The sequence below is a fragment of the Crinia signifera genome, chromosome 8 (genome assembly GCF_055691185.1).
Source record: "Crinia signifera chromosome 8, ASM5569118v1, whole genome shotgun sequence".
NCBI classification, from domain to species: Eukaryota; Metazoa; Chordata; class Amphibia; order Anura; family Myobatrachidae; genus Crinia; species Crinia signifera.
In genome coordinates this window covers 177,208,629-177,234,118 of record NC_139224.1, presented here as the reverse complement: position 1 = coordinate 177,234,118, position 25,490 = coordinate 177,208,629, and the positions used below count along the sequence as shown (strand labels likewise).

Sequence of the window (25,490 nt, the reverse complement as noted above, 5' to 3'; positions counted from 1 at the left end):
TTAACCTGGAACTTATCTAAATCAAGTATCACAATCCCCCAAATAAATACGATATAATATATAAACTCTGCTACTTATGTCATATAATTGTCCCCATATAGAGAAATATAAATATACATGTGAGACAGGAAAGGATAATAAATCAGCATTATTATTATTAGTAAGGACGCAGTCAGTGTCCCTGTATTTCGGTGTAAAGTTAATGGTTGATTCAGGAGATTTGTGCCAATCCCGATAAGGATCCAACACTTGTGCCAAATATGATGTGTCCAGAATCCGCTGTGTGCCAGGGGACGCGCTATAAATACCCTGAGAGGACCATCATCAGACATTCACCATCACCATGAGGGGAATCATCCTAGTACTGGTGCTCGCACTAGCGGGTGAGATATCTGTTATATGTATTATAGGAATAGGACACTGTGATATATATATATAAATATATATATATATATATATATATATATATATATACACTCTGCTGTATTATAGGAATAGGACACTGTGATATATATAAATATATATATATATATATATATATATATATACTCTGCTGTATTATAGGAATAGGACGCACTCTCATAGACACTGATATATATATTGATATATATATATATATATACCAGATGGACAGACCCGGCACTCAGGTCTTAGCGTCTGTCCAATAATGGACTGAGGGATACTGTGCTCCAGTTCCTCCTTTTAGAGAGGATATTGCTGTCCTCCCAACATACACAAAGAAGAAGTGGCACTCAGAGTCTGGTAAAGTGGTAAAGGTGTGGACTCTTTAATCCTCAAAGATCCATATCGACGTTTCAGGGTGCGGGGACCCCTTCATCAGGATAATAACACACGTTGTTATTATCCTGATGAAGGGGTCCCCGCACCCCGAAACGTCAATATGGATCTTTGAGGATTAAAGAGTTCACACCTTTACCACTTTACCAGACTCTGAGTGCCACTTCTTCTTTGTGTGTATATATATATATATATATGTATATATGATGTTCAGTGTGGCACTCGCTGTCTGCATAAATGAAGAGTCAACAAAACTGTGTCTTAGGTCAACGTTTCAGTGCTCTTTATTCGGCACTATCGTCCTGATGATAGTGCCGAATAAAGAGCACTGAAACGTTGACCTAAGACACAGTTTTGTCGACTCTTCATTTATGCAGACAGCGAGTGCCACACTGATCTTCCTGTATCCCGCTTCCCCATAAGCTGTGGAGGCACCGTTTGAAGCTGATTCAAGCATCAGGGAGTGCCGGATCCCCAAAAAAGCTATATATATATATATATATATATATATATATATATATATATATATATATATATATATACTGCTGTATTATAGGAATAGGATGCTTTCTCATAGACAGTGTGATAGATATATATATATATATATATATATATATATATATATATACTGCTGTATTATAGGAATAGGATGCTTTCTCATAGACACTGTGATATATATATCTATATACTGCTGTATATAGGAATAGGACGCCCTCTCACAGACACTGAGGAGAACATTTACTAAAGCTTCTATACTGCCCATATAACATTCTGTCTATCATTTCCCTAGTGGCGTAACTATAAATTTTGCTCCCCCCTGCCAAAAAGTTTGTGGCGCCCCTAGCACGCCCATGCGCCCGCCCATCCTGTACACAGTAGCCAATAGCCGGCTCTGTATACAGTCAATTGAATCAGTGGGGGGGATTTGTCATCTCTGCCATGGCCGCACCCGCGCTGCGGCTGACTCGCCTCCTGTTCTCAGTCAGTGGGCAGTGGCAGGCAGCAGCATGTCAGTGCGTCAAGCGGGTGCCGGCGCCCACACAGACCCGACCGCTGCTTGCTCCCTCAAGTGGCTGCTGGGGCTGCCTTACTGTAGTTACGCCACTGCATTTCTCTATGGCGTCCTAGACAATGCTAGACAGAATCTGATGGGTTGCTATGGGCATTAGTAAATATTCCCCTACGATTCTTTGTTTTACCATTTCTCTGTTCATTGTATAATATCTGATATATAACATGTATGTTGTTATTTTGTTTACCAGGCGCAGAAGAAGGCAATATAGGTGAGTGCTATATGTCCCATATTCATTATGTCCAGGGATGTCTTAACAGTACTGTAGGCCCTGGGAAAAGCAAAGCACTGGGGCCCCTACCCACCCAATGGGGCCCCTAACCACCCACTGGGGCTCCTACCCACCCATTAAGGGGATTGTCTTTTTGAAGCAAATCATCACATGCCCCTACTGCACCATCTCTACACTAGCTTCCAATGAATAGCTGTCTTCTGATTGGTGGCTCCAGCCATCCACATCCAATTGGCATGCTGACAGCCATTCAATGTCTGGCTGCTGGCTGAGTAGCAGGAAGAGAATGCTGCACTCTAATTGGTGGATAGCTCCAAGCATCCACCAATCGGCATGCTGACAGCCATTCCCTGTCTGACTGCTGGCTGGGAAGCAGGAAGAAAATGCTGCACTCTGATTGGTGGACAGCTCCAGTCACCCACCAATCAGTATGCTGACAGCCATTCAATGTCTGGCTGCTGGCTGAGTAGCAGGAAGAGAATGCTGCACTCTAATTGGTGGATAGTTTCAACCATCCACCAATCGGCATGCTGACAGCAATTCCCTGTCTGACTGCTGGCTGGGAAGCAGGAAGATAATGCTGCACTCTGATTGGTGGATAGCTCCAGTCACCCACCAATCAGTATGCTGACAGCCATTCCCTGTCTGACTGCTGGCTGGGAAGCAGGAAGAGAAAGCTGCACTCTGATTGGTGGATAGCTCCAGTCACCCACCAATCAGCATGCTGACAGCCATTCCCTGTCTGACTGCTGGCTGGGAAGCAGGAAGAGAATGCTGCACTCTGATTGGTGGATAGCTCCAGTCACCCACCAATCAGCATGCTGACAGCCATTCCCTGTCTGACTGCTGGCTGAGAAGCAGGAAGAGAATAGAACATGGCCGCTCTGATGTTCTCTGCTGCCTCCCAAGCAGCTCAGGAGACAGATACTCAGAGCCCATTTTCCCCCTGCTTGATGGCCCCTAGAATTGGGAGGACCATGGGCGGCAGCACATCAAGCCCATATGTTAAGATGCCCCAATTATGTCTTTATTTCATATATAGAATATTTTACCAATATAGTAAAGTTCCAATGTGACAGCCAATAAGACAGTCCCAGCCCACTTCATCTGCCACCTAGTAACCTCAGCCCTATTAGATCCTTTGTATACATTGTACCACCTCTGGCTGGAGGCTGTTCCACTTCTCCACTACCCTTTCTGTGACGTCAGATTTCCCATGTGACTCCTAGATCCCTTTCCCCGTCAGTAGTTCCCATTATACGGCCATTAATACTATATATGTGCCGGATTTAGCATTGTCTTGCATTAAGCTGTAGCTGCCACATTGTTGCCCACCTAGATCATCATTCCCCCCTCCAGGTGTGTTACATATCTTTGTGTCATCTTCTACATCAATGGTTCCCAACCCTGGTCCTCAAGTACCCCAACATTTCCCAGGTCACCCAGCAAGTGCACAGGAGCACTCATTATTCACTGACACATTTTAGTGGTGGAGCTAATTATTTCCCTTGTGATTCTGTGTGGAGAACTGGAAAACATGCACTGTTGGGGGGACCTGTGGACCAGGGTTGGGTACCGCGTTAAAGAGGCAAATACCTTCCCTTCCAAACCATTTGCAATGTCACCAATAAAGATATTATAAAGCACTGGTCCCAGTACAGATCCCTGGGGTAGTCCACTGGTCCCAGTACAAATCCCTGGGGTTGTCCACTGGTCCCAGTACAGATCCCTGGGGTAGTCCACTGGTCCCAGTACAGATCCCTGGGGTTCTCAACTGGTCCCAGTACAGATCCCTGGGGTTGTCCACTGGTCCCAGTACAGATCCCTGGGGTTGTCCACTGGTCCCAGTACAGATCCCTGGGGTAGTCCACTGGTCCCAGTACAGATCCCTGGGGTTGTCCACTGGTCCCAGTACAGATCCCTGGGGTAGTCCACTGGTCCCAGTACAGATCCCTGGGGTAGTCCACTGGTCCCAGTACAGATCCCTGGGGTTGTCCACTGGTCCCAGTACAGATCCCTGGGGTTCTCAACTGGTCCCAGTACAGATCCCTGGGGTTCTCAACTGGTCCCAGTACAGATCCCTGGGGTTGTCCACTGGTCCCAGTACAGATCCCTGGGGTTGTCCACTGGTCCCAGTACAGATCCCTGGGGTAGTCCACTGGTCCCAGTACAGATCCCTGGGGTTCTCCACTGGTCCCAGTACAGATCCCTGGGGTTGTCCACTGGTCCCAGTACAGATCCCTGGGGTTGTCCACTGGTCCCAGTACAGATCCCTGGGGTAGTCCACTGGTCCCAGTACAGATCCCTGGGGTAGTCCACTGGTCCCAGTACAAATCCCTGGGGTTGTCCACTGGTCCCAGTACAGATCCCTGGGGTAGTCCACTGGTCCCAGTACAGATCCCTGGGGTAGTCCACTGGTCCCAGTACAGATCCCTGGGGTAGTCCACTGGTCCCATTACCCTCCTGTGACTGCGCTCAGCTCTTTGATGACCACCTACAGCCAATTAATGTAAATGTAATCACCCAACTAGGACACATTTTATATGCGATTGCTCTGTTCAGTCGTTATGGGGTGACGCACACCCCAATACTGTCAGATTATTCTGTCCCTCAGATAAATTGTCTCAAGCAGGATACTACTACTACTATCAGTGTAGCGTCGCATCCTATCGCTCTGTGTCACCTACTCACAACTTGTGTCCCCTGTCATCCTCAGATCTTACGTTCAGTCAGAACAAAGTAACACTTTATGACTATGAGGCATTTGTGATGACTGGGCTTCCCGAAAATGAATACGTCCGTGCCGGAATCAACATCGCCTGCAAGCTGGAGATCAGCCCCTATGCCCAGAGAATGTTCCTTCTGAAGGTAAAAAGGTTTCCATTGAGAGTCATCGCCCTCTGGTTTTGATACTTTAGGATAGTTTGACATTTCCTCTCTGCTGGATCATGGCTAAGTGCTAGGGTCTGACCCAACAACAACATTCGCTCCCTTTGTAAATATTTCTATACAGTTCCCTTTAACTTTAACCCAGAAATGATTGCCACCCAATTTTTAAAAGACAGCCCTTTCCTCCATGCCACCCTGCTCCCCCATCCATTTCCATCATCAGAGGTTCATTGTGACTATTCTAGAAATTCTCTACATCTAGTTTGACTATCCAGTAGCTTCTCAAGTGAAGAGGTACATCGAAGACCTGGCCAAGATTAAAGCAGCTGGGAATGTAGCATTAGCCACCGGGTCTACAGCAATGTGTGTCTCTTTTAGGTCCAATCTCTCAGCATCAAAGAAATCAACGGTGCGTGGCCGAAAGACCCATTCACACGTTCCTCTAAGCTGAGCCAGTCCCTTGCCGAGCAGTTTGTGAAGCCCATCAAGTTTGAGTATCACAATGGAAGAATCGGTAATGTCCTCGCCTCCAACGATGTCTCCGAGACTGTGGTCAACTTGTACAAAGGCATGCTCAGCTTGTTCCACGTCAACATCAAGAAGTCGCAGAATGTGTATGACTTGCAGGAGGTTTGTTCTGATGATGTCACATGCTCTTTACCATTCATTGAAACCATTTAGGTTCTTATGCTTGTTGTACACTTATTAAACTATCTAATTTTAACCCAACAGTCCAGCATCGGAGGTGTCTGCCACACCAGATACGTGATTCAGGAAAACAAGAAAGGAGATCAGATGGTTCTGGTAAAGTCTGTGGATTACAATAACTGCCAAGAGAAAGTATCGAAGAACATCGGAATGGCTTTCATGGACCACTGCCCCACCTGCAAACAGGTAGATTCTTGTAGGTGGTAAAGTTGTGCGGGTCACAAGACGGTTCTGTCTCTGGCTCACTACATCTCTTGTATGATCTAGATGCACCAGAATGTACGTGATGCTGCAACCTACACCTACAAGATCAGGAGCCGAGAGCACAGCACCGTTATCATGCAGGTGACCTCTGAAGAGATCATCCACTACTCTCCCTTCCAGGAGCGTAACGGTGGAGCCATCACAGAAGCCAAGTGAGTAATGTCATACAGAGAAGAAAACCCTCATAGCTTATTTGTTCTACGTTCCAGAAGCGGCCATTAATCATTAATGTGTAAAGCCCACCACAGATTCTAATAATGAGACTTACATTTACCCATGGCCTACACACAAGGAGACGGCCATTCTATCAGCTAAGTCAATATCCTGAGCATGTAGCCTATGAGCTCGCTTAGAACTGGCGAAGATATTACAGTTCCGTCATACCGTGGACATAGGAGGTCTACTAGAAAGTCGCTATAACACCGGGTGGTGGGGAGCTGATATATTTGGGACATTTATGTCAATGGCAAAACCTACAATAGATTTACAACTTTCTTCTTTCTCAGACAAATACTCACCTGGACAGGAACCAAGAGCTACCAGCAGAACCCCCCCCAGCTCCAGCTCCAGAGTCGCGGGAACCTCCACTATAACTTTGCAGATGAAATATACCAGATTCCTTTTATTCTTGTAAAGCCCAAGAGCCTTGAGGCACAGGTACTGCAGTCTGTACATATATATATATACCCATATTTATGCTGTAATTACCAGGTATACATACAAGTGACGCTCTGCATTTTACTCCTATCAGATGGTGGAAATTCTGCAACATCTGGAACAGAACAACCAGGAAAAGATTCATAAGGATGTCTCACTGAAATTCATGCAGCTGGTTCAGCTCATGCGCCATGCTACCCCTGATGTCCTGCAGACCATTTGGAAGCAGTTTGCCACAAAACCCAAATACAGGTTGGTGGTTCCAACAATTTATTACAATAGTAAATTCAGCAAACGGGACTATTTCTAATCTGTACCATCTATATGAAATCTGAGGAACCCCTTACAAAACATTGTAGACAATGAAGCTCATTTATACAGCAATGATATGATATAACCCATAACAACCAATACAATTTCAGCTTTCATCACTTTACCTACACTAGACTGTGTTAAGGCCACCTGGTGGCCTAAATCTAAATCTAAGTCAAAATAGCACTTACAGGGATCGGAGATCTTGGAGGAAGCATCTGTCTTGGTTGGCAGCCTTGGCCGACATCCATCCATGATTATGGCCACCAACTTCCCAATGATACAGGCACTACATGAACCCTGATGATGCTACCAACAGAGTCTAGAGATGGAGGCAAAGATGTAATGGCCCTGAGGGTTAATCCCTAACCATAGCAACTGGACAATTGTGTTCATTATCTTATTTTCACTAGACATAAATGCTAATTGATTTCAGGTTGGTGGAGGCCCATTCCTAAAGAGATATGAGGACGTCTCTACATCTCCTTAGATGATTGTTTTGTGCCCTTTGGCAGTTACTGGGGATGACTGACTGTGATATCTTTGTTCCCCAGACCTTGGATCCTGCAAGCGCTCCCCATGAGCGGCACTGTGGACTGCATGAAGTTCGCCCATCAAATTATTCGCAGCTCAGAAGTGTCCAGCACAGAGGCCATCACACTGCTTTCCCTTCTTCTGCACAATGCCAGAGGAAGCCAGAGGGCTCTGCAGATCGCTCTTGTGAGTGTTCCTAAAGGCACAAATCTGTATTTTACTATTACCAGAATACACTAGAGACATGACAACCTGTTAGTTGGTCACTAACCAATTTACTTTTATTCTTTAGGACATATTACAAGATTCCAGAATTCAGAAGAACCCAACACTGTTCAAAGTCGTCATCCTCGCATACGGTTCTTTGGTGAAGAAACACTGCGCTCACTTGTCCACTTGCCCTGAGTCAGCTCTGGAGGTGAGTGATATTTTAATATAAGGTCAGTGCCCTGTTCTTCTATAGAGGAAACATATTAAGAGTATAATTTGTATTACATTGAGCCCATCCTCAGAATCTATTTGATGAGATTGGTCAATCAATGAGAAGACAGCACAAGGATCCGGTGACATCACTAAGGTTTACTCACACTAGTGCAGCTAATTAGTGAGATCGGCTAATATTCATGAGAAGGCAGTCTACCACCTCATAAGGATCCAATGACATCACTGAGAATTACTAATGATAGGGCGGCCATTTTGTGAGATAACCAATAGTCGTGAGAAGTCAGCATACCACCGCATAAGGACCAGTGACATCATTGTGGCTTGCACATGACGGGGCATCCATTTTGTGGGGTAGAAAACAATATTCATGACACTACATTTTGCCACTACAATAAAAATGACCTGTTATGTCTTAGTGGAAAATAATAATAAAGAGTTATAGAGAATATGGAAACAGTTGATAGGCCATTAATATTAGATGCTTTGTCTCCTTTTCTAGCCCCTCCACGACTTAGCAGCTGAAGCCCTCCACAAGGTCCATGAAGAGGACATGGCTATAGCATTGAAGGCTATAGGTAATGCCGGACAGCCTGCAAGCATCAAGCGTATTCAGAAATTTCTGGTGGGATTTTCCTCCAGTGCACTTCAACTTCCAGTGAGGATCAGGGTGGATGCCATTATGGCTCTGAGGAACATAGCCAAGGAAGACAGCCACAAGGTAAGAGAAACACCACCGAACTGCTGTAGCTGGTTAGTTAGAGGCATGCCGCCATTTCCTTCTCAGAGAGCTTATTCTGTAAACCTTGTGCATTGTAGGTTCAAGAAATCTTACTGCAAATCTACCTGAACAATGACGCCCGCACTGAAGAGCGAATGATGTCAGTTTTGGCCTTATTTGAGACCAAACCCAACCTTGCTATGGTTACCAACATTGCCAACGTGGCTGTACGAGAGAGCAAAGTCAACCTACAACTGGCCAGCTTTGTCTATTCTCAGATGAAGGCTTTGGCTAAGAGCAGTGTACCCCAGCTGGAGCCACTGTAAGTATCGGGCACAGATAGAATCCCTTTAGCATGCAATCAACACAGTTTATGCACTTAACCCATAAAACAAAGACCAGTCATCACCGCTAACGGCATTGTGTTTCCTGCAGGGCTGCCGCTTGCAATGTTGCTCTGAAACTGTTCAATCCCAATATTGATAGCCTAGGATATCGCTACAGTAAGGTCATCCGTTTAGACACTTTCAAATGTAAGTATGCGGAAAGCCGTTGGTATCATAATTGAGGTAATATGCACTTGGTCAATGCACTAAACTTTCCATTTCCACCCAAAAGACCAACTTATGTCAGGAGCCGCAGCCAAGTTCTACATCATGAACAGCGCAAGCACCATGTTCCCCGTTTTCTTGATGGCGAAAGTTAGAGCATATGTTGGGGGAGCGGAGGCCGACACAGTAGAGGTAAATACGATGCATTACACTAATAACATGTATGAGCAAAAAAAATCAAATAAGTCTACAAAGAGGAAATCTCTTAATTGCCAAGTTACAAAATAATTTATTATGTAAATATATGAATAAATGCATCCATTTCCTCAAAACAGATACTTTAGGCCTATAGTGTTTATAATCATGTGATATGACACTGAATGGAAATTCTTCCTTAATCCCGACAGATGGGACTAAGAGCAGAAGGCATGGAACAGGTTCTCAGGAAGCAAGGCATTCAGTTTGCTGATTTACCAATGCATAAGAAGATCAGCCAGCTGGTGAAAATGGTGAGATATGTCCCTACTTCCCAATGTAGCCATAAACCCACATCTGCCATTGTGGTCGTAACTGAGTTTCCCTCCACAGCTCAAGGGATTCACTGGCCAGCCATCCCAGGCTCCGTTGTTATCAGGATATATCAAGGTCTTTGGCCAGGAGCTCTTCTTTGATGATATCAACAAGGACACAATTCAAACTTTGACTCGGGTAAGAAGACCCCGGCATTTATGAAGACCTACGGTTGTACTCTGCCCTACGCTTCTATTTGATGTTTGTTCTGTTCCCTTCAGGCATTTAACGAGCCAGCAGAAAGACACATCACAGTGAAGAATATCCTGAACAAGCTTTTGAATGGATTAGTCGGCCAATATGCCCGTGCCATCATGGCCGTTGAGGCTCGTCACATCGTGCCAACCACTCTTGGTTTGCCCATAGAGTTCAGCTGGTACACCACTGCTGTGGCCAATGCCCCCGTCAACAGTATGTAGACTTGTATGCAATTCTTGGACTTGTCCAGTCATGTAATGTACGTGCGCCGCATTGACCATTGTCATTCATTCCTTGCTACAGTTGATGTGAAAATGACTCCAGCCTACTCTCCAGACTTCAGTCTCGCTCAGCTCTTAGAATCTCAGCTACAGATCAATGCAGATGTCAACCCCAGGTCAGAGCAATGCTATCACCCTACATCATTCCCAGGCCTGGCCATATGATTGATTAAAGCAATGGATAAAAGCAACTGGAATACTAAAAATCTTTCTTGTGTTTTTCATTCCAACCACAGTTTCTTGATTCATGCGGTATCAACCATGGGAATTAACACGCCCTTGATCCAGAGTGGAATTGAGTTCCATGGCAGGACACTTACAAACATCCCAGCAAAATTCACTGCCCGAGTGGACATGAAGGACATGAACATCAAAATTGAATCCCAACCATGCCAACAAGAGGACGACCTCCTGCAAATCAGGTATTGTTGTTTTTGTAAACGGAGAGTTGTAGAGTATGGCTGTCTTTTAAAAGCAGCCGAGATTGCCATTAAGGGACTGGAAGAGGCGGTCATGTGAATGCAGCCTATTCCTCCACCAGGAACCATGAGCATCCATATGGCAAGGCTTAAAGTACCGCTGTGATGTAATTGCTGGGCTGTGTTCCTACTTCCTTAGTTAAGCGGAAGCAAGTTTGAGAGACAAATTTCAATACGTTGTCACAAAAATCTTCCTTCCTTCTTGCACAACCCCTGTAGAGCACAAACATATGCCGTCTCAAGAAACATTGAAGATCTGGATGCGGCTAAGAAGACCCTACTTGTGCCAAGAGCAGCAAGTCAAGACATAATGAGAAAGAACTTCGAGTCCACTGGGAGGACTTCCGCTGAAGGAGCCAGCATGATGGTAACCAACAAGGAATTCTATAGAACTTGGGGAATAATGGACGTAAGTCCATTTACATATATCATCAATTTCTTCTATTATTTCAGGATGATTCTTCAGAAGCTGGGTCCAAGAAATATATGGGTCTAGCACAGCACCATCAATATTCAAAAGCTCAGTCATACCGCTACTGTATGAAAATCCCCCAGCTTCCCCTCCATGTTTGCCTCCATCACCAATCCCGCAATGCCGCGGCCCGCAAACATTCCTTACTCTATCAACTGGTGGGAGATCATGAAACCAGAATCACAATGAAACCAGGTTGGTGGTACTATTGTGACCCCATTATAATGACTTTGTTTGGACTTTGGAAACAATGCTTTTGAGTAAATGACACCTGGTGTATGTTCCCCTTACAGCCCATGCCGATGGAGCGATAGAGAAAATCCAGATTGAAATTACCTGCGGAGCTAAAGCAGCCTCCAAGGTCATTGCCCTGATTGATGTAGAGGAGAAGGAAGGAGAGCAGCTTGAGGAATCTGAGGTCCACAAGAGGCTGAGGACAATCCTGGGAATAGATGACTTTGCAGTGAGTACTGGTGCAGCAGAATGCTTAGCACTGATTTGTATTGAGGCTTAGTAAAACATCTCTATTTCCTTGTTTCCATGCAGGCCACGAATGTAAGTCTGAGCCGGAGGAAGAAACATTCCAAAAATGCAAATAATAAAAAAAATCGCAAGGCACTGGTCGCAGAGGGTGTAGAAACTAAACTGAATCGTGCTTCATCATCATCATCATCTTCGTCATCGTCTTCGTCATCTTCTAGCTCATCGTCCTCGCCTTCATCTTCAGCAGCCGGTCAAAGGAATAGAAACAGACAACCAGGCCAGGCATCCAGCAGCAGTAGCAGCAGCAGCAGCCGCCAGAGCCAGAGAAACAAACAGGAAAATGACCAGCAGAACAGAGGCAATAAGAAGAGAAGAAGCAGCAGCAGCAGTAGCAGTAGTAGCAGCAGTAGCAGCAGCAGCAGCAGCAGCAGCAGCAGTAGTAGTAGTAGCAGCAGCAGCAGCAGCAGCAGCAGCAGTAGCAGCAGCAGTCAAAGAAGAGGAGTAGTAAGAAAGCCTAGGACTAGCAACAGCAGCAGCAGCAGCAGTAGCAGTAGCAGCAGCAGCAGCAGCTCGGCCAGGGGAAGCAAGAACAGGCAACAGCAAAAGGAACATGGACTACAACATGGAAAGAAGAGCAGCAGCAGCAGCAGTAGCAGCAGTAGCAGCAGCAGTAGCAGCAGCAGCAGTGCACAGTCGTCCAGAGGCAGCGTAAGTGCCTATACACATATACATATATTGTATAATGATTAAATACGCTGTAATTTTTGATGTACTTAATTATGATTTTAATATGTGTTTCCTATATGTGTGTCTATATTTTTCCTTCCAGAAACATAGAGAATTCTACAACCTTCGCTTCAGGCCAGTGAAAGGACAAAGAGTAGGTGTCCAGTTATAGGGAGGGGGGGTGGGTAATAGTTGGGGGAGGGTGGACTTGTGGCGGAGCTGCACGCAGATCAGCCTTTGTGGGGGGGACACCTTAGTTTCTTTCTTCATTGTCTGACATGAGGGTGGAGAATGAAATGACGGCATGTCTCCTAGTAAGAGCCGCGTGAATGTTACAGGTGAAACGTACGTTAAGCCTTCTCTAATGGAGGAACAGCCTCGGCCAGGGAATATTTATTAGGTTGTTACATTAGATAAGTGAGACATTCTGACACCAATCACTGTTTATTTTATTTACTAGACTACCAGCAAGAAACATTCATCCTCTTCTTCATCAAGTTCTTCATCCTCCAGCAGCAGCAGCAGCAGCGCTTCCAGGCCAACCCACCAGGTAGACGTTCGTTTTCCAGCAAAGTTTCCAGCTAAACACTTTGTCACTTCCTCGGGCGTCACTTAATAAGGCACTATGTCTCTTGCAGGGAAGATTTATGGGCGACAGCAAGCCCCCAGCATTTGTTGTCACTGTCCGAGCCATCCGTAATGACAACACACATCAGGGATACCAGCTGATCGTCTACGCAGACTACTTTAACACCAAGCCCCATTTCCAGGCCTTCATCGTGGATTTCACCAAGTCCAGCAGATGGAGAGCTTGTTTCAACGCAGAGGTTCTGAGCGGTCATAAAGCTATGGTACGTCAAACCTTCTCCTCTCCGCTGGCCAGCAGAAGACTTGTGTCCGACACGTTCCGGCTCCACACCATGTAACACCTCCTTGTTTTCCCAAACTTAGGCCAGTCTGAAGTGGGGACAGAACTGCCAGGATTACAAGATCTTTGCTAAAGCCGAGACCGGTCACCTTGCTAACCAGCCTGCAATGAAGGTTGCTGTCAACTGGCCCAAAGTCCCATCCAAACTGAAGTCTGCGGCCAAGTAGTAAGTTTTCAGCATCAGTATATTGTTATCTATATATCGATAGCAGAATGGCAACTTTGTTCCGGAGTTATGTGGCAAGCTGTCCGCCTGCCGTTTGCAGTGCATCACCATTGTGCTCTGGAAAATATGAAGGTGGGGAACACTACCTGTGCACCTGACGGGTGACCCTGAACATGTGACCTGCTGGGTGGTCTGGAAACTGTGACAGTTATTTGCAGCCACCCACTAAGCAGGGATTTTTTCCACATTTTACTCCTAATGGGGTGGTAAGGGGTCACGTGTTGCGCCTGGTTATTATCAATACAGATAAAGCAGTTTCTCCTCTTCTGTTACGTCATTAATGAATTCCAGCAGCCTAGAAAGTTCTATAGATTGCTGTGTAGCGTGTTGTGAATGTGTGTTTATGACCCATCACTTGCTCCAGTCTTTCAGCATTCATCCCAGGAGGAGCGTACATGTTGGGTTTCTCCGAGAGGTACAGGAAGAACTCTCAACGTCAAGCCAAACTGATTGTGTCCCTGAGTTCTCCACGTACCGTTGATGTGATCTTCCAGATCCCACGGGTAACTGAGCTGCTGTGTCACATCATCTGTATAGTAACATACACGTGTGTATGTGCAGAGCATTAACATGACACATATATGTTTTATCATCCCACGGCTACAGCTGACAATGTTCTACAGAGCCCTCAGACTCCCTGTCCCCATCCCAGAGAGACGCATCACACAAAACACAATCCTACAAGCTCCGACCTGGAACATATTTGCTCAAGCTCCCCAGTACATGTTGGAGTCTTTGCAAGGTTGGACGATGGATTTAGTACATACAGACTAGAAACCGGTATTTTTGGGCATTTTTCTTACATGCAAAACTTCTTTCTTGCCAGGCGAATGCAAGGTCACTGACAGCAGCATTACAACCTTTGATGGCGTGAGTCTAGCCTACGAAATGCCTGAGTTCTGCTACCACATCCTGGCTCAGGACTGCAGCGATGAGCTGAAATTCATGGTCATGATGAGAAAGTCCAAGCTGAACCCAGAACACAAAGACATTAACATTAAAGTTGGCCACTAGTAAGTACGGGGCGATCTGCAATGGCTGAGGTATCGGAGAATGCTGTGGGCAAGAACTTGCTATGTATCGGAGAACGCTGGGGTACATAGGGAAGCGCTGAGGGCACGGCCTTGCTATGTATCGGAGAACGCTGGGGTACATCGGGAAGCGCTGAGGGCACGGCCTTGCTATGTATCGGAGAACGCTGGGGTACATAGGGAAGCACTGAGGGCAAGAACTTGCTATGTATCGGAGAACGCTGGGGTACATAGGGAAGCACTGAGGGCACGGCCTTGCTATGTATCGGAGAACGCTGGGGTACATAGGGAAGCACTGAGGGCACGGCCTTGCTATGTATCGGAGAACGCTGGGGTACATCGGGAAGCGCTGAGGGCACGGCCTTGCTATGTATCGGAGAACGCTGGGGTACATAGGGAAGCGCTGTGGGCAAGAACTTGCTATGTATCGGAGAACGCTGGGGTACATCGGGAAGCGCTGAGGGCACGGCCTTGCTACGTATGGGAGAATGCTGGGGTACATATGGAAGCGCTGTGGGCAAGAACTTGCTATGTATCGGAGAACGCTGGGGTACATAGGGAAGTGCTGTGGGCAAGAACTTGCTATGTATCGGAGAACGCTGGGGTACATAGGGAAGCGCTGAGGGTGCGGCCTTGCTATGTATCGGAGAACGCTGGGGTACATAGGGAAGTGCTGTGGGCAAGAACTTGCTATGTATCGGAGAACGCTGGGGTACATAGGGAAGCACTGAGGGCACGGCCTTGCTATGTATCGGAGAACGCTGGGGTACATCGGGAAGCGCTGAGGGCACGGCCTTGCTATGTATCGGAGAACGCTGGGGTACATAGGGAAGCACTGAGGGCGCGGCCTTGCTATGTATCGGAGAACGCTGGGGTACATAGGGAAGCGCTGAGGGCACGGCCTTGCTATGTATCGGAGAACGCTGGGGTACATCGGGAAGCACTGAGGGCGCGGCCTTGCTATGTATCGGAGAACGCTGGGGTACATAGGGAAGCACTGAGGGCACGGCCTTGCTATGTATCGGAGAACGCTGGGGTACATAGGGAAGCGCTGAGGGCACGGCCTTGCTATGTATCGGAGAACGCTGGGGTACATAGGGAAGCACTGAGGGCGCGGCCTTGCTATGTATCGGAGAACGCTGGGGTACATAGGGAAGCACTGAGGGCACGGCCTTGCTATGTATCGGAGAACGCTGGGGTACATAGGGAAGCGCTGAGGGCACGGCCTTGCTATGTATCGGAGAACGCTGGGGTACATAGGGAAGCGCTGAGGGCACAGCCTTGCTATGTATCGGAGAACGCTGGGGTACATAGGGAAGCCCTGAGTGTGTCTGTACGCCACCAGGGAAATATTCTCCAAAACACTCTGAGAAAGTTTAGAAGAAAAGAAACATTAAATGTAATAAAGATTCCAACATTGAAACCAGATACTTCTGGCACGGTATTAGTTGAAGACTATTCTAGAGCAGGATTGTTGTATATATATTCTGTAAATAAGCAGCATTCTCGTCGTATAGCAAAAACGTGATATGCGATATTATAGAAATGATGCCCATTAAAATTTCCAAAATATTATTATTTCCATATCCAGTGACAGTTTCTGCAATACTGTATTTATTTGCATATCTGAATATAACCTGCTAGAGCACAAACATTCTGCAAATACCATTACTATATAGCGGGTAACATTATGTATTTCTTCTCATAAAGCGACATCTTCATGTCCTACAAGAACCAGTCTCCAGAGATGATAATCAATGGCGTTGCTCTGTTGGAGGATCAGCTCCCATACCGGTCTCATGGCGGTAAGTTCCCCCATCGCTATCATACATATATAAGCAGAAAGCACGCGGGAAGGAGGCACTACATCACTACATATTCACATCGCTCTTTCCTCTGTAGAGCCAGCAGTGGAGATACACAAGACTGAAAGCGGCATTTCCGTCTTAGCGCCCGAATACGGTATTGAGACACTTAGCTACAATGGAGCGGCTGTCCAGGTAAATTTTATATCTCTAAATATCTGAAGTTTGATTTTATGTAACTCATTACTATTACACCTGCAAAGAAGAAGCAAATAGCAACGTGTAATGTAATGTCCGCAATCTTGCCAGGTGGTACCAGCTCTCTGGATGAAGGGCAAAACATGCGGCGTGTGCGGTTACAACGATGATGAGACGATCCAAGCGTTCAAGAGGCCTGATGGGTCACTGGCTAAGGATGAAAAGAGCCACCTGCATTCCTGGATCCTGCCCGCCCAGTCTTGTGCCGAAGGTAAGGGATACACTATCTGTTATGTATCATTGTATGGAGAAGGTATGGGATACAGTATCTGTTATGTTTCATTGTATGGAGAAGGTAGGGGATACAGTATCTGTTATTTATCATTGTATGGAGAAGGTAGGGGATACAGTATCTGTTATGTATCATTGTATGGAGAAGGTAGGGGATACAGTATCTGTTATGTATCATTGTATGGAGAAGGTAGGGGATACAGTATCTGTTATGTATCATTGTATGGAGAAGGTAGGGGATACAGTATCTGTTATGTATCATTGTATGGAGAAGGTAGGGGATACAGTATCTGTTATGTATCATTGTATGGAGAAGGTAGGGGATGCAGTATCTGTTATGTATCATTGTATGGAGAAGGTAGGGGATGCAGTATCTGTTATGTATCATTAAATGGAGAAGGTAGGGGATACAGTATCTGTTATGTATCATTGTATGGAGAAGGTAGGGGATGCAGTATCTGTTATGTATCATTAAATGGAGAACACATTATTTCCAATACAAAGAAACCTCTGCAGATAAATATAAATATTATATTTCAATTCAACCATTCAGTATCCTCAGAGGGTCCAAGTCTCTGTCTCTGAGGCCTATAGCAAAGTTATCATTAGCTTTATTTATATGGTTCCATAAGGGATCCACAGCGACCAATTACAAAGCACATAAACCCATAGGCAAAACAAGCACAGAGTATATAACCAGAGCTGTATCAGCAGGCGGCACTGACATAAGTATCAGGGTGGCAGAAACCGCGGGATCTGGTGCCATTGGAGGGAGCATGAGCAGAAGGTGGTTCAAATAAAAGTAGGAGAAGCACATTAGAGAAGAGGGCCCTGCTGGTGAGAACGTACACACTAAAGGGGAGGGGCAGACAGATATGGTTACGGTGACAACAGCAGAGCGCAGGACACCAGCAACACCGTATACCTCTCATTCCCTTATTACCTTTGTCTTCCCCTAAGGTTGCAGCGTTAAGCACTCTCTGGTAAAAATTGAGAAAAACATCGATGGTGAAAGCTCCAAGTGTTACTCCGTGCACCCCGTGTTACGTTGTGCCAAAGGATGTTCCCCAATGAAGACCACTGAAGTAACAACTGGATTCCACTGCCTGCCTTCTGGTGAGTACACACTTAGGAGTGGACGCTCTGGGACAAGTATCTTAAAGACCACTAACGCCTTGTTGTTGGTCCTGTCAGGATATATACGCAGTCAAATAAAGTAAGCCAGTTATTCCAGTGGTCCATCGATGTCTGTTCTAATTTCTTTGATATCATATTTTATCCTCCGTGCAATATGGATACCTGGCAGCCATTTTGGTATCTGGCAGAGAAGCCATTTTGTGTTTACAGAACTCTCACAGCCATACTAATTGTGGTCATTACTTTCCCTTTTAGGATCTTCTCTGGACCTGGCTGAGACACAAGTCAGTTTAGACAAATCTGAAGACATCTCAGAGGTTGTTGAAGCCCACACCGCCTGCTCCTGTGAAAACGCAGCGTGCACCTCCTAATCTGCCCATTTCTCTGACAGTACCTTAATTCCCTGTACCCCACAGAGACATGATTTTCACTTCAGGGTAACCCCAGAAAGTAATCTATACTTTGTATGTATTTCATTCCCAATAAAAGTTTGCATTTGAAAATATTTATGTTCTGGTTTTTATTTCCTAATTACCTATGTAAACTTGTTATTTCTGTGTTGACTTTTCATGGTAATTAACTGAAAGCATTTATATTACAAGTAATTTCTGTAGATTTACTAACTCTGTCACATGCCGAGCTGCCCTCACTTACACGTCACTCATCTCCTGATATACTCTGTGCTGCAGGGGGACCCTGCTACTGCCACTATATAACTCTCAGTCTGTGGCTTCCTGCTGCCTCCATTCCCCTTCTCACATCATGTCACTGCCCCTGTCACTTGCAGCCTTGTCCTCCCTGACACATCACTCCTCTCCTGATATACTCTGTGCTGCTGGGGACCCTGCTCCTCCCACTATATAACTCTCAGTCTGTGGCTTCCTGCTGCCTCCATTCCCCTCACATCATGTCACTGCCCATGTCACATGTAACCCTGTCCTCACTGACACATCACTCATCTCCTGATATACTCTGTGCTGCTGGGGACCCTGCTCCTTCCACTATATAACTCTCAGTCTGTGGCTTCCTGCTGCCTCCATTCCCCTCCTCACATCATATCACTGCCCATGTCACATGCAGCCCTGTCCTCACTGACACATCACTCATCTCCTGATATACTCTGTGCTGCTGGGGACCTTACTCCTCCCACTATATAACTCTCAGTCTGTGGCTTCCTGCTGCCCCCATTCCCCTCCTCACATCATGTCACTGCCCCTGTCACATGCAGCCCTGTCCTCACTGACACATCACTCATCTCCTGATATACTCTGTGCTGCTAGGGACCCTGCTCCTCCCACTATATAACTCTCAGTCTGTGGCTTCCTGCTGCCCCCATTCCCCTCCTCACATCATGTCACTGCCCCTGTCACATACAGCCCTGTCCTCACTGACACATCACTCATCTCCTGATATACTCTGTGCTGCTGGGAACCCTGCTCCTCCCACTATATAACTCTCAGTCTGTGGCTTCCTGCTGCCTCCATTCCCCTCCTCACATCATGTCACTGCCCCTGTCACATGCAGCCCTGTCCTCACTGACACATCACTCATCTCCTGATGTACTCTGTGCTGCTGGGGACCCTGCTCCTTCCACTATATAACTCTCAGTCTGTGGCTTCCTGCTGCCCCCATTCCCCTCCTCACATCATGTCACTGCCCATGTCACATGCAGCCCTGTCCTCACTGACACATCACTCATCTCCTGATGTACTCTGTGCTGCTGGGGACCCTGCTCCTTCCACTATATAACTCTCAGTCTGTGGCTTCCTGCTGCCCCCATTCCCCTCCTCACATCATGTCACTGCCCATGTCACATGCAGCCCTGTCCTCACTGACACCTCACTCATCTCCTGATATACTCTGTGCTGCTGGGGACCCTGCTCCTCCCACTATATAACTCTCAGTCTGTGGCTTCCTGCTGCCCCCATTCCTCTCCTCACATCATGTCACTGCCCCTGTCACATGCAGCCCTGTCCTCACTGACACATCACTCATCTCCTGATATACTCTGTGCTGCTGGGGACCCTGCTCCTCCCACTATATAAATCTCAGTCTGTGGCTTCCTGCTGCCCCTATTCCCCTCCTCACATCATGTCACTGCCCCTGTCACATGCAGCCCTGTCCTCACTGACACATCCCTCATCTCCTGATATACTGTGTGCTGCTGGGGACCCTGCTCCTCCCACTATATAACTCTCAGTCTGTGGCTGCTGCCTCCATTGCCCTCCTCACATCATGTCACTGCCCTGTCACATGCAGCCCTGTCCTCACTGACACATCACTCATCTCCTGATATACTCTGTGCTGCTGGGGACCCTGCTCCTCCCACTATATAACTCTCAGTCTGTGGCTTCCTGCTGCCTCCATTCCCCTCCTCACATCATGTCACTGCCCCTGTCACATGCAGCCCTGTCCTCACTGAAACATCACTCATCTCTGATATACTCTGTGCCTCTGGGGACCCTGCTCCTCCCACTATATAACTCTCAGTCTGTGGGTTCCTGCTGCCCCCATTCCCCTCCTCACATCATGTCACTGCCTCTGTCACATGCAGCCCTGTCCTCACTGACACATCACTCGTCTCCTGATATACTCTGTGCTGCTGGGGACCCTGCTCCTTCCACTATATAACTCTCAGTCTGTGGCTTCCTGCTGCCTCCATTCCCCTCACATCATGTCACTGCCCCTGTCACATGCAGCCCTGTCCTCACTGATACATCACTCATCTCCTGATACACTCTGTGCTGCTGGGGGACCCTGCTCCTCCGTTATATAGCTGTCAGTCTGTGGCTTCCTGCTGCCCCCATTCCCCTCCTCACATCATGTCACTGCCCCTGTCACGTGCAGCCTTGTCCTCACTGACACATCACTCATCTCCTTATATACTCTGCGCTGCTGGGGACCCTGCTCCTCCCACTATATAACTCTCAGTCTGTGGCTTCCTGCTGCCTCCATTCCCCTCACATCATGTCACTGCCCATGTCACATGCAGCCCTGTCCTCACTGACACATCACTCATCTCCTGATATACTCTGTGCTGCTGGGGACCCTGCTCCTCCCACTATATAACTCTCAGTCTGTGGCTTCCTGCTGCCTCCATTCCCCTCACATCATGTCACTGCCCATGTCACATGCAGCCCTGTCCTCACTGACACATCACTCATCTCCTGATATACTCTGTGCTGCTGGGGACCCTGCTCCTCCCACTATATAAATCTCAGTCTGTGGCGTCCTGCTGCCCCTATTCCCCTCCTCACATCATGTCACTGCCCATGTCACATGCAGCCCTGTCCTCACTGACACATCCCTCATCTCCTGATATACTCTGTGCTGCTGGGGACCCTGCTCCTCCCACTATATTATACCCCTTTCAGACATACGCGAAAATCCTGGGTTTTTTCACATGAACGCGCCCAAACCCGGGACTAGCGTATGTCTGAAAGGGTATACCCGGGATTTCACTCCCGGATACTGAGCACCGGCAATTGACCAGGGTTTTTCCCAGTATTTAACTCCCGGGTATAATACCCGGCTTATGTCTGAATGGGTTTACCCAGGTTTTTCAGTTTTAAACATGTGATGTTGCTTTTTTTTTTGCTGGGTGGCGTGTCCCATTTTAATGATGAAACAATGAAATGCTTGAAAAGCCTGGCTTATGTGTGAAAGGGGTATACCCGGGTTTTTCCCGGATTAGAGGTGTAGTGTGAAAGGGGGTCTGTTACTAAAATGCCGGGAGTGACCTGGGTTGAAAATCCCGGGTAAACCTGCCCAAAATCCCGGGTAGTATGTCTAAAAAGGGGTATAACTCTCCGTGCAGCAGCAGCAGCAGCAGCAGCAGCATGAAGAGGGAGAAACACACTTTTCACAGCCTGCGTGGACGGACTCCTCCGGAGTTTCAGGCTGTCAGTGTGAGCAGGCATGAACTGCTGGGAAGGAGGGAGGGACGGGACTGTAGCTTATATTTAGCTTAATATATATTAATATACGCAGAGGCGTAGCTAGGGTGGAGCCGGTGGAGCACACGCTCCGGTCACCGAGATGTCACCTGGTGCCGGAGCCGTGCACTCTGCCGCCGTCTCCCCCTCCCTGCTCGCCAGCTCCCCCTTACTTAAAATCCGGCAGGCGTCCCAGGTGGAGAAGGAATGCGGCGGGGGTCCGAGGGGAGGATGCAGCAAGTGTGCGTGGATTCAATCCGGGGCACTGCTGGCCGCAGGATGGGGGTGGGGGCGCAGTAACAGCGGGGGATCAGGCGTCTCTCACTACAGAAATATCCGGCAGCAGCTCCAGATCTCCATGCGCACTGACAACAGCGTCTGCGGCTGATAGCCGCCCGATACGCTGTTATGTGTGAGAGGAGGGAAGCCTGTGTGCCTACACGTGGCTACCGATGCTGGGGGTCAGAGCAAGCGGCCAGAGCTGTGTCCTTGGTCCTTTCCCTGCTCCTCCAGCTGCAGGGCAGGGTCTGTATTCTGCCACTCACCCTGCCTGGCTGCCAGTAATAAGCCTGCTGATGGTGGCTGGCCCCAGTCAGCAGGCTGCTGTGTACTGCGTTGCTTCCTGGCTCCTGCTCTTCACCCCAGGTTAGGCATCTCCTTCCTGCTACCGTTTGTAAATATGTATGTATATATATTTATATGTAGGGGGGGAGGGGTCTGGGAATAATATGAGGGGGCTGTAGATATTACTAAAGGGAGGGGGCAGTTATATAATAATTATATTACTGGGAGGGGCCAGGGCCTAATCAAAGAGTGCTGGGTCCTTGGGAGGAGCAGCACATGGCCATTCACCGCCATCTTGGCTCTGTGTGGTGTGTTCAGCTCCTTGGCTGCTGAGGGGCTCAAACCAGCACCGATGGACATTTGAAATAAGGCTATTGCCCACCAGCCTATCAGAGCTCACGGATTGGCAGCTGCAGTTAGCGATTGGCTGCCAGACCGTGAGCTTCAATTTACTCACTACCCAGTGCCATATTTCAAATGTCCGTCGGCGATAGTATGAGCCGCTCAGCAGCATAGGAGCTGAGCGCACACTCCACAGGGCTGTGGCGGTGAGCTCTCTACTCCCCTTTTATATGGCACTAATATAGGAATTCTAGAAGGGGCACTAATGTGGGCAATGTTTAAGTTGCACTACTGGGGGGAATTATGTGTAAGAAAAATTACTGGAAGCATAATACGTAATGGGCATTAAGTGTGTGGCATAATGTGTAATGGGCATTATGGTGTGTGGCATAATAAAATGGGCATTAAGGGGCGAGTCATAATGTGTAATAAGCAATACGGTGTGCTGCAATGTTTAATGGGCATTACAGTGTGCACCAATGTGTAATGGGCTTTACAGTGTGCAACAATGTGTAATGAGCATTGTGGTGTGCGGCATAATGTGTATTGGTCACTACAGTGTGCGGCGTGATGGGTACTGCAGTGTGTGACTATGTGTAAAACAGCTAGTGGCCAGCATTGGAACCCCTCACACACAGCGTAGATAATATGAAAAGTCAATGTGAGTATTTAAATCTAAATGTTTACTCATCTACTGATATACTCTGTGCTGCTGGGGACCCTGCTGCTCCCACTATATGACTCTCAGTCTATGGCTTCCTGCAGCCCCCATTCCCCTCCTCACATCATGTCACTGCCCCTGTCACATGCAGCCCTGTCCTCACTGACACATCCCTCATCTCCTGATATACTATGTGCTGCTGGGGACCCTGCTCCTCCCACTATATAACTGTCAGTCTGTGGCTTCCTGCTGCCTCCATTCCCCTCCTCACATCATGTCACTGCCCCTGTCACATGCAGCCCTGTCCTCACTGATACATCACTCATCTCCTGATATACTCTGTGCTGCTGGGGACCCTGCTCCTCCCACTATATAACTCTCAGTCTGTGGCTTCCTGCAGCCCCCATTCCCCTCCTCACATCATGTCACTGCCCCTGTCACATGCAGCCCTGTCCTCACTGACACATCACTCATCTCCTTATCAGTGGCGTAACTAGAAATTTTGCGCCCCCCTGCCAAAAAAATTCTAGCGCCCCCCCCTGCCAAAAAAAATTCTAGCGCCCACCTCCCCCCATACATGATGCTGACACAGACATATAGCCACTGGTGCACACATGAAGCTGACACAAATGCTGGCACTAGCACACGGACGTTGATAAGCAAACAGATGTTGACACAGACACAGATGCTGACACTTGGACATTGCTACATGGACAGATGCTGATGACACACGTACAGACAGATACTAACACACTGGCAGACGCTGGTACAGAGTGAAACACGGTTTCTGACACACAGAATGACACAGACACATGGAAGCTGACACAAATGCTGACGCAGACAGATACTGATGTAGACAGATGGGTGCTGACACAAATGTGGACACAGACACAAAGACAGATGCTGACCCATAGACACTGACAGATGCTGATACATACAAACACACAGACAGTTGATGACACATGGAAAGATGTTGACACACTGATGCAGACATTCAGTGACACACAGACACATGCTTACACATGGACAAACACTGCCACTTACCATTTTGCATGTACACAGGCTGGCCAAAGCTGACAGAAATATCATTGACAGATGAGAAGAATGCAGGGCCCAGGGGTCCCTGCGCTTGTGGGAAGACAGTCGCCGGGTGCCTCAGCAAGGGGGGGGGGGGGAGAATCACCACCGTCAGGTGCCAGAGCAGCGGGTGTTGGGCAGGGAGCGCAGGCACTGGATGTATGTGCGCGCGGGGGGCTGCCTGCAGCTTGGTATAAAAACAGCAGCCGGCAAACGGAGCAGGACGGACTCAGGGGAGGGTAATGACAGGCGGCAGCCTGAATGAGGCTGGAGGAGCACAGCCACGAAGGGGTGGGAGTCGGGAGTTGAGGGAGCGGCATCTCAAGACTGCAGGTACGTGCAAAACAGCAGTAACTACAGTAGTAGTTATTAGCACGTGGCGCGTCGGAAGCAGTAGCAGCAGAGGTCCAGGACAGCACTAGGGACAGGCAAGCGGCGGGCCCCTCCCACACTCCCAGTAATGCACTGCAGGCGGGCGGGCATCGGCATGTGGCATCAGGGGGTATGTGCAGGGGAACAATGCGGCAGCTTAAGAGCGGCCGGAGAGCGGGCTCAGCCCCCACAGGTCACAGCACAAGGACCCTGCGCCCCCGTGACACCGGCTCCCCCCCGCCACCGCTGGGGCTGCGGAGCGGTAGTTACGCCAGTGCTCCTTATATACTCTGTGCTGCTGGGGACCCTGCACCTCCCACTATATAACTCTCAGGGCGAAATGTAATAGGGTGTGATTTTTGGACGAGTTCCAAACTCGCCAGAAATCGCACCTTTAAAAATCACGTTTTTTGCCGCGAATTCGCATATGTAATGAGATGCGAATTAGCGGCAAAAAATGTGATTTGCCGCGATTTCGGGCGATTTTTAGTCATGAAAATGTGCGCATTTTCAGTCATGAAAATGTGCGCATTTT

The 25,490-nt window shown here is 47.7% G+C and overlaps 1 protein-coding gene across 1 annotated transcript; it reads left to right on the top strand.

Moving 5' to 3' along the window:
- The first annotated feature begins 251 nt into the window (after positions 1-251).
- Positions 252-18,509, top strand: LOC146026841 (vitellogenin-A2-like). Its single transcript, XM_083157875.1, has 35 exons — positions 252-383; positions 2,061-2,081; positions 4,819-4,970; positions 5,370-5,621; positions 5,724-5,885; positions 5,967-6,115; positions 6,470-6,620; positions 6,715-6,872; positions 7,487-7,652; positions 7,759-7,884; positions 8,410-8,628; positions 8,727-8,950; positions 9,064-9,161; positions 9,247-9,371; positions 9,587-9,688; positions 9,768-9,887; positions 9,971-10,160; positions 10,251-10,344; positions 10,465-10,650; positions 10,927-11,074; positions 11,161-11,374; positions 11,473-11,642; positions 11,726-12,370; positions 12,492-12,542; positions 12,849-12,938; positions 13,027-13,239; positions 13,340-13,482; positions 13,907-14,045; positions 14,149-14,284; positions 14,369-14,555; positions 16,284-16,378; positions 16,476-16,573; positions 16,688-16,847; positions 17,828-17,983; positions 18,260-18,509. The coding sequence occupies exons 1-35, from the start codon at positions 344-346 to the stop codon at positions 18,373-18,375; spliced, it is 5,496 nt and encodes a 1,831-aa protein (XP_083014001.1). The 5' UTR covers positions 252-343; the 3' UTR covers positions 18,376-18,509.
- Positions 18,510-25,490: the final 6,981 nt, after the last annotated feature.

What these genes read in the sequence shown, in the direction of transcription:
- LOC146026841 (XM_083157875.1), top strand. Translation starts at nt 344, where the DNA reads ATGAGGGGAATCATCCTAGTACTGGTGCTCGCACTAGCGG. An exon ending in GGAGCCATCACAGAAGCCAA is followed by an intron (nt 6,116 to 6,469) that starts GTGAGTAATGTC and finishes CTTCTTTCTCAG; the next exon opens with ACAAATACTCACCTGGACAG. An exon ending in CAGAATCACAATGAAACCAG is followed by an intron (nt 11,375 to 11,472) that starts GTTGGTGGTACT and finishes TTCCCCTTACAG; the next exon opens with CCCATGCCGATGGAGCGATA.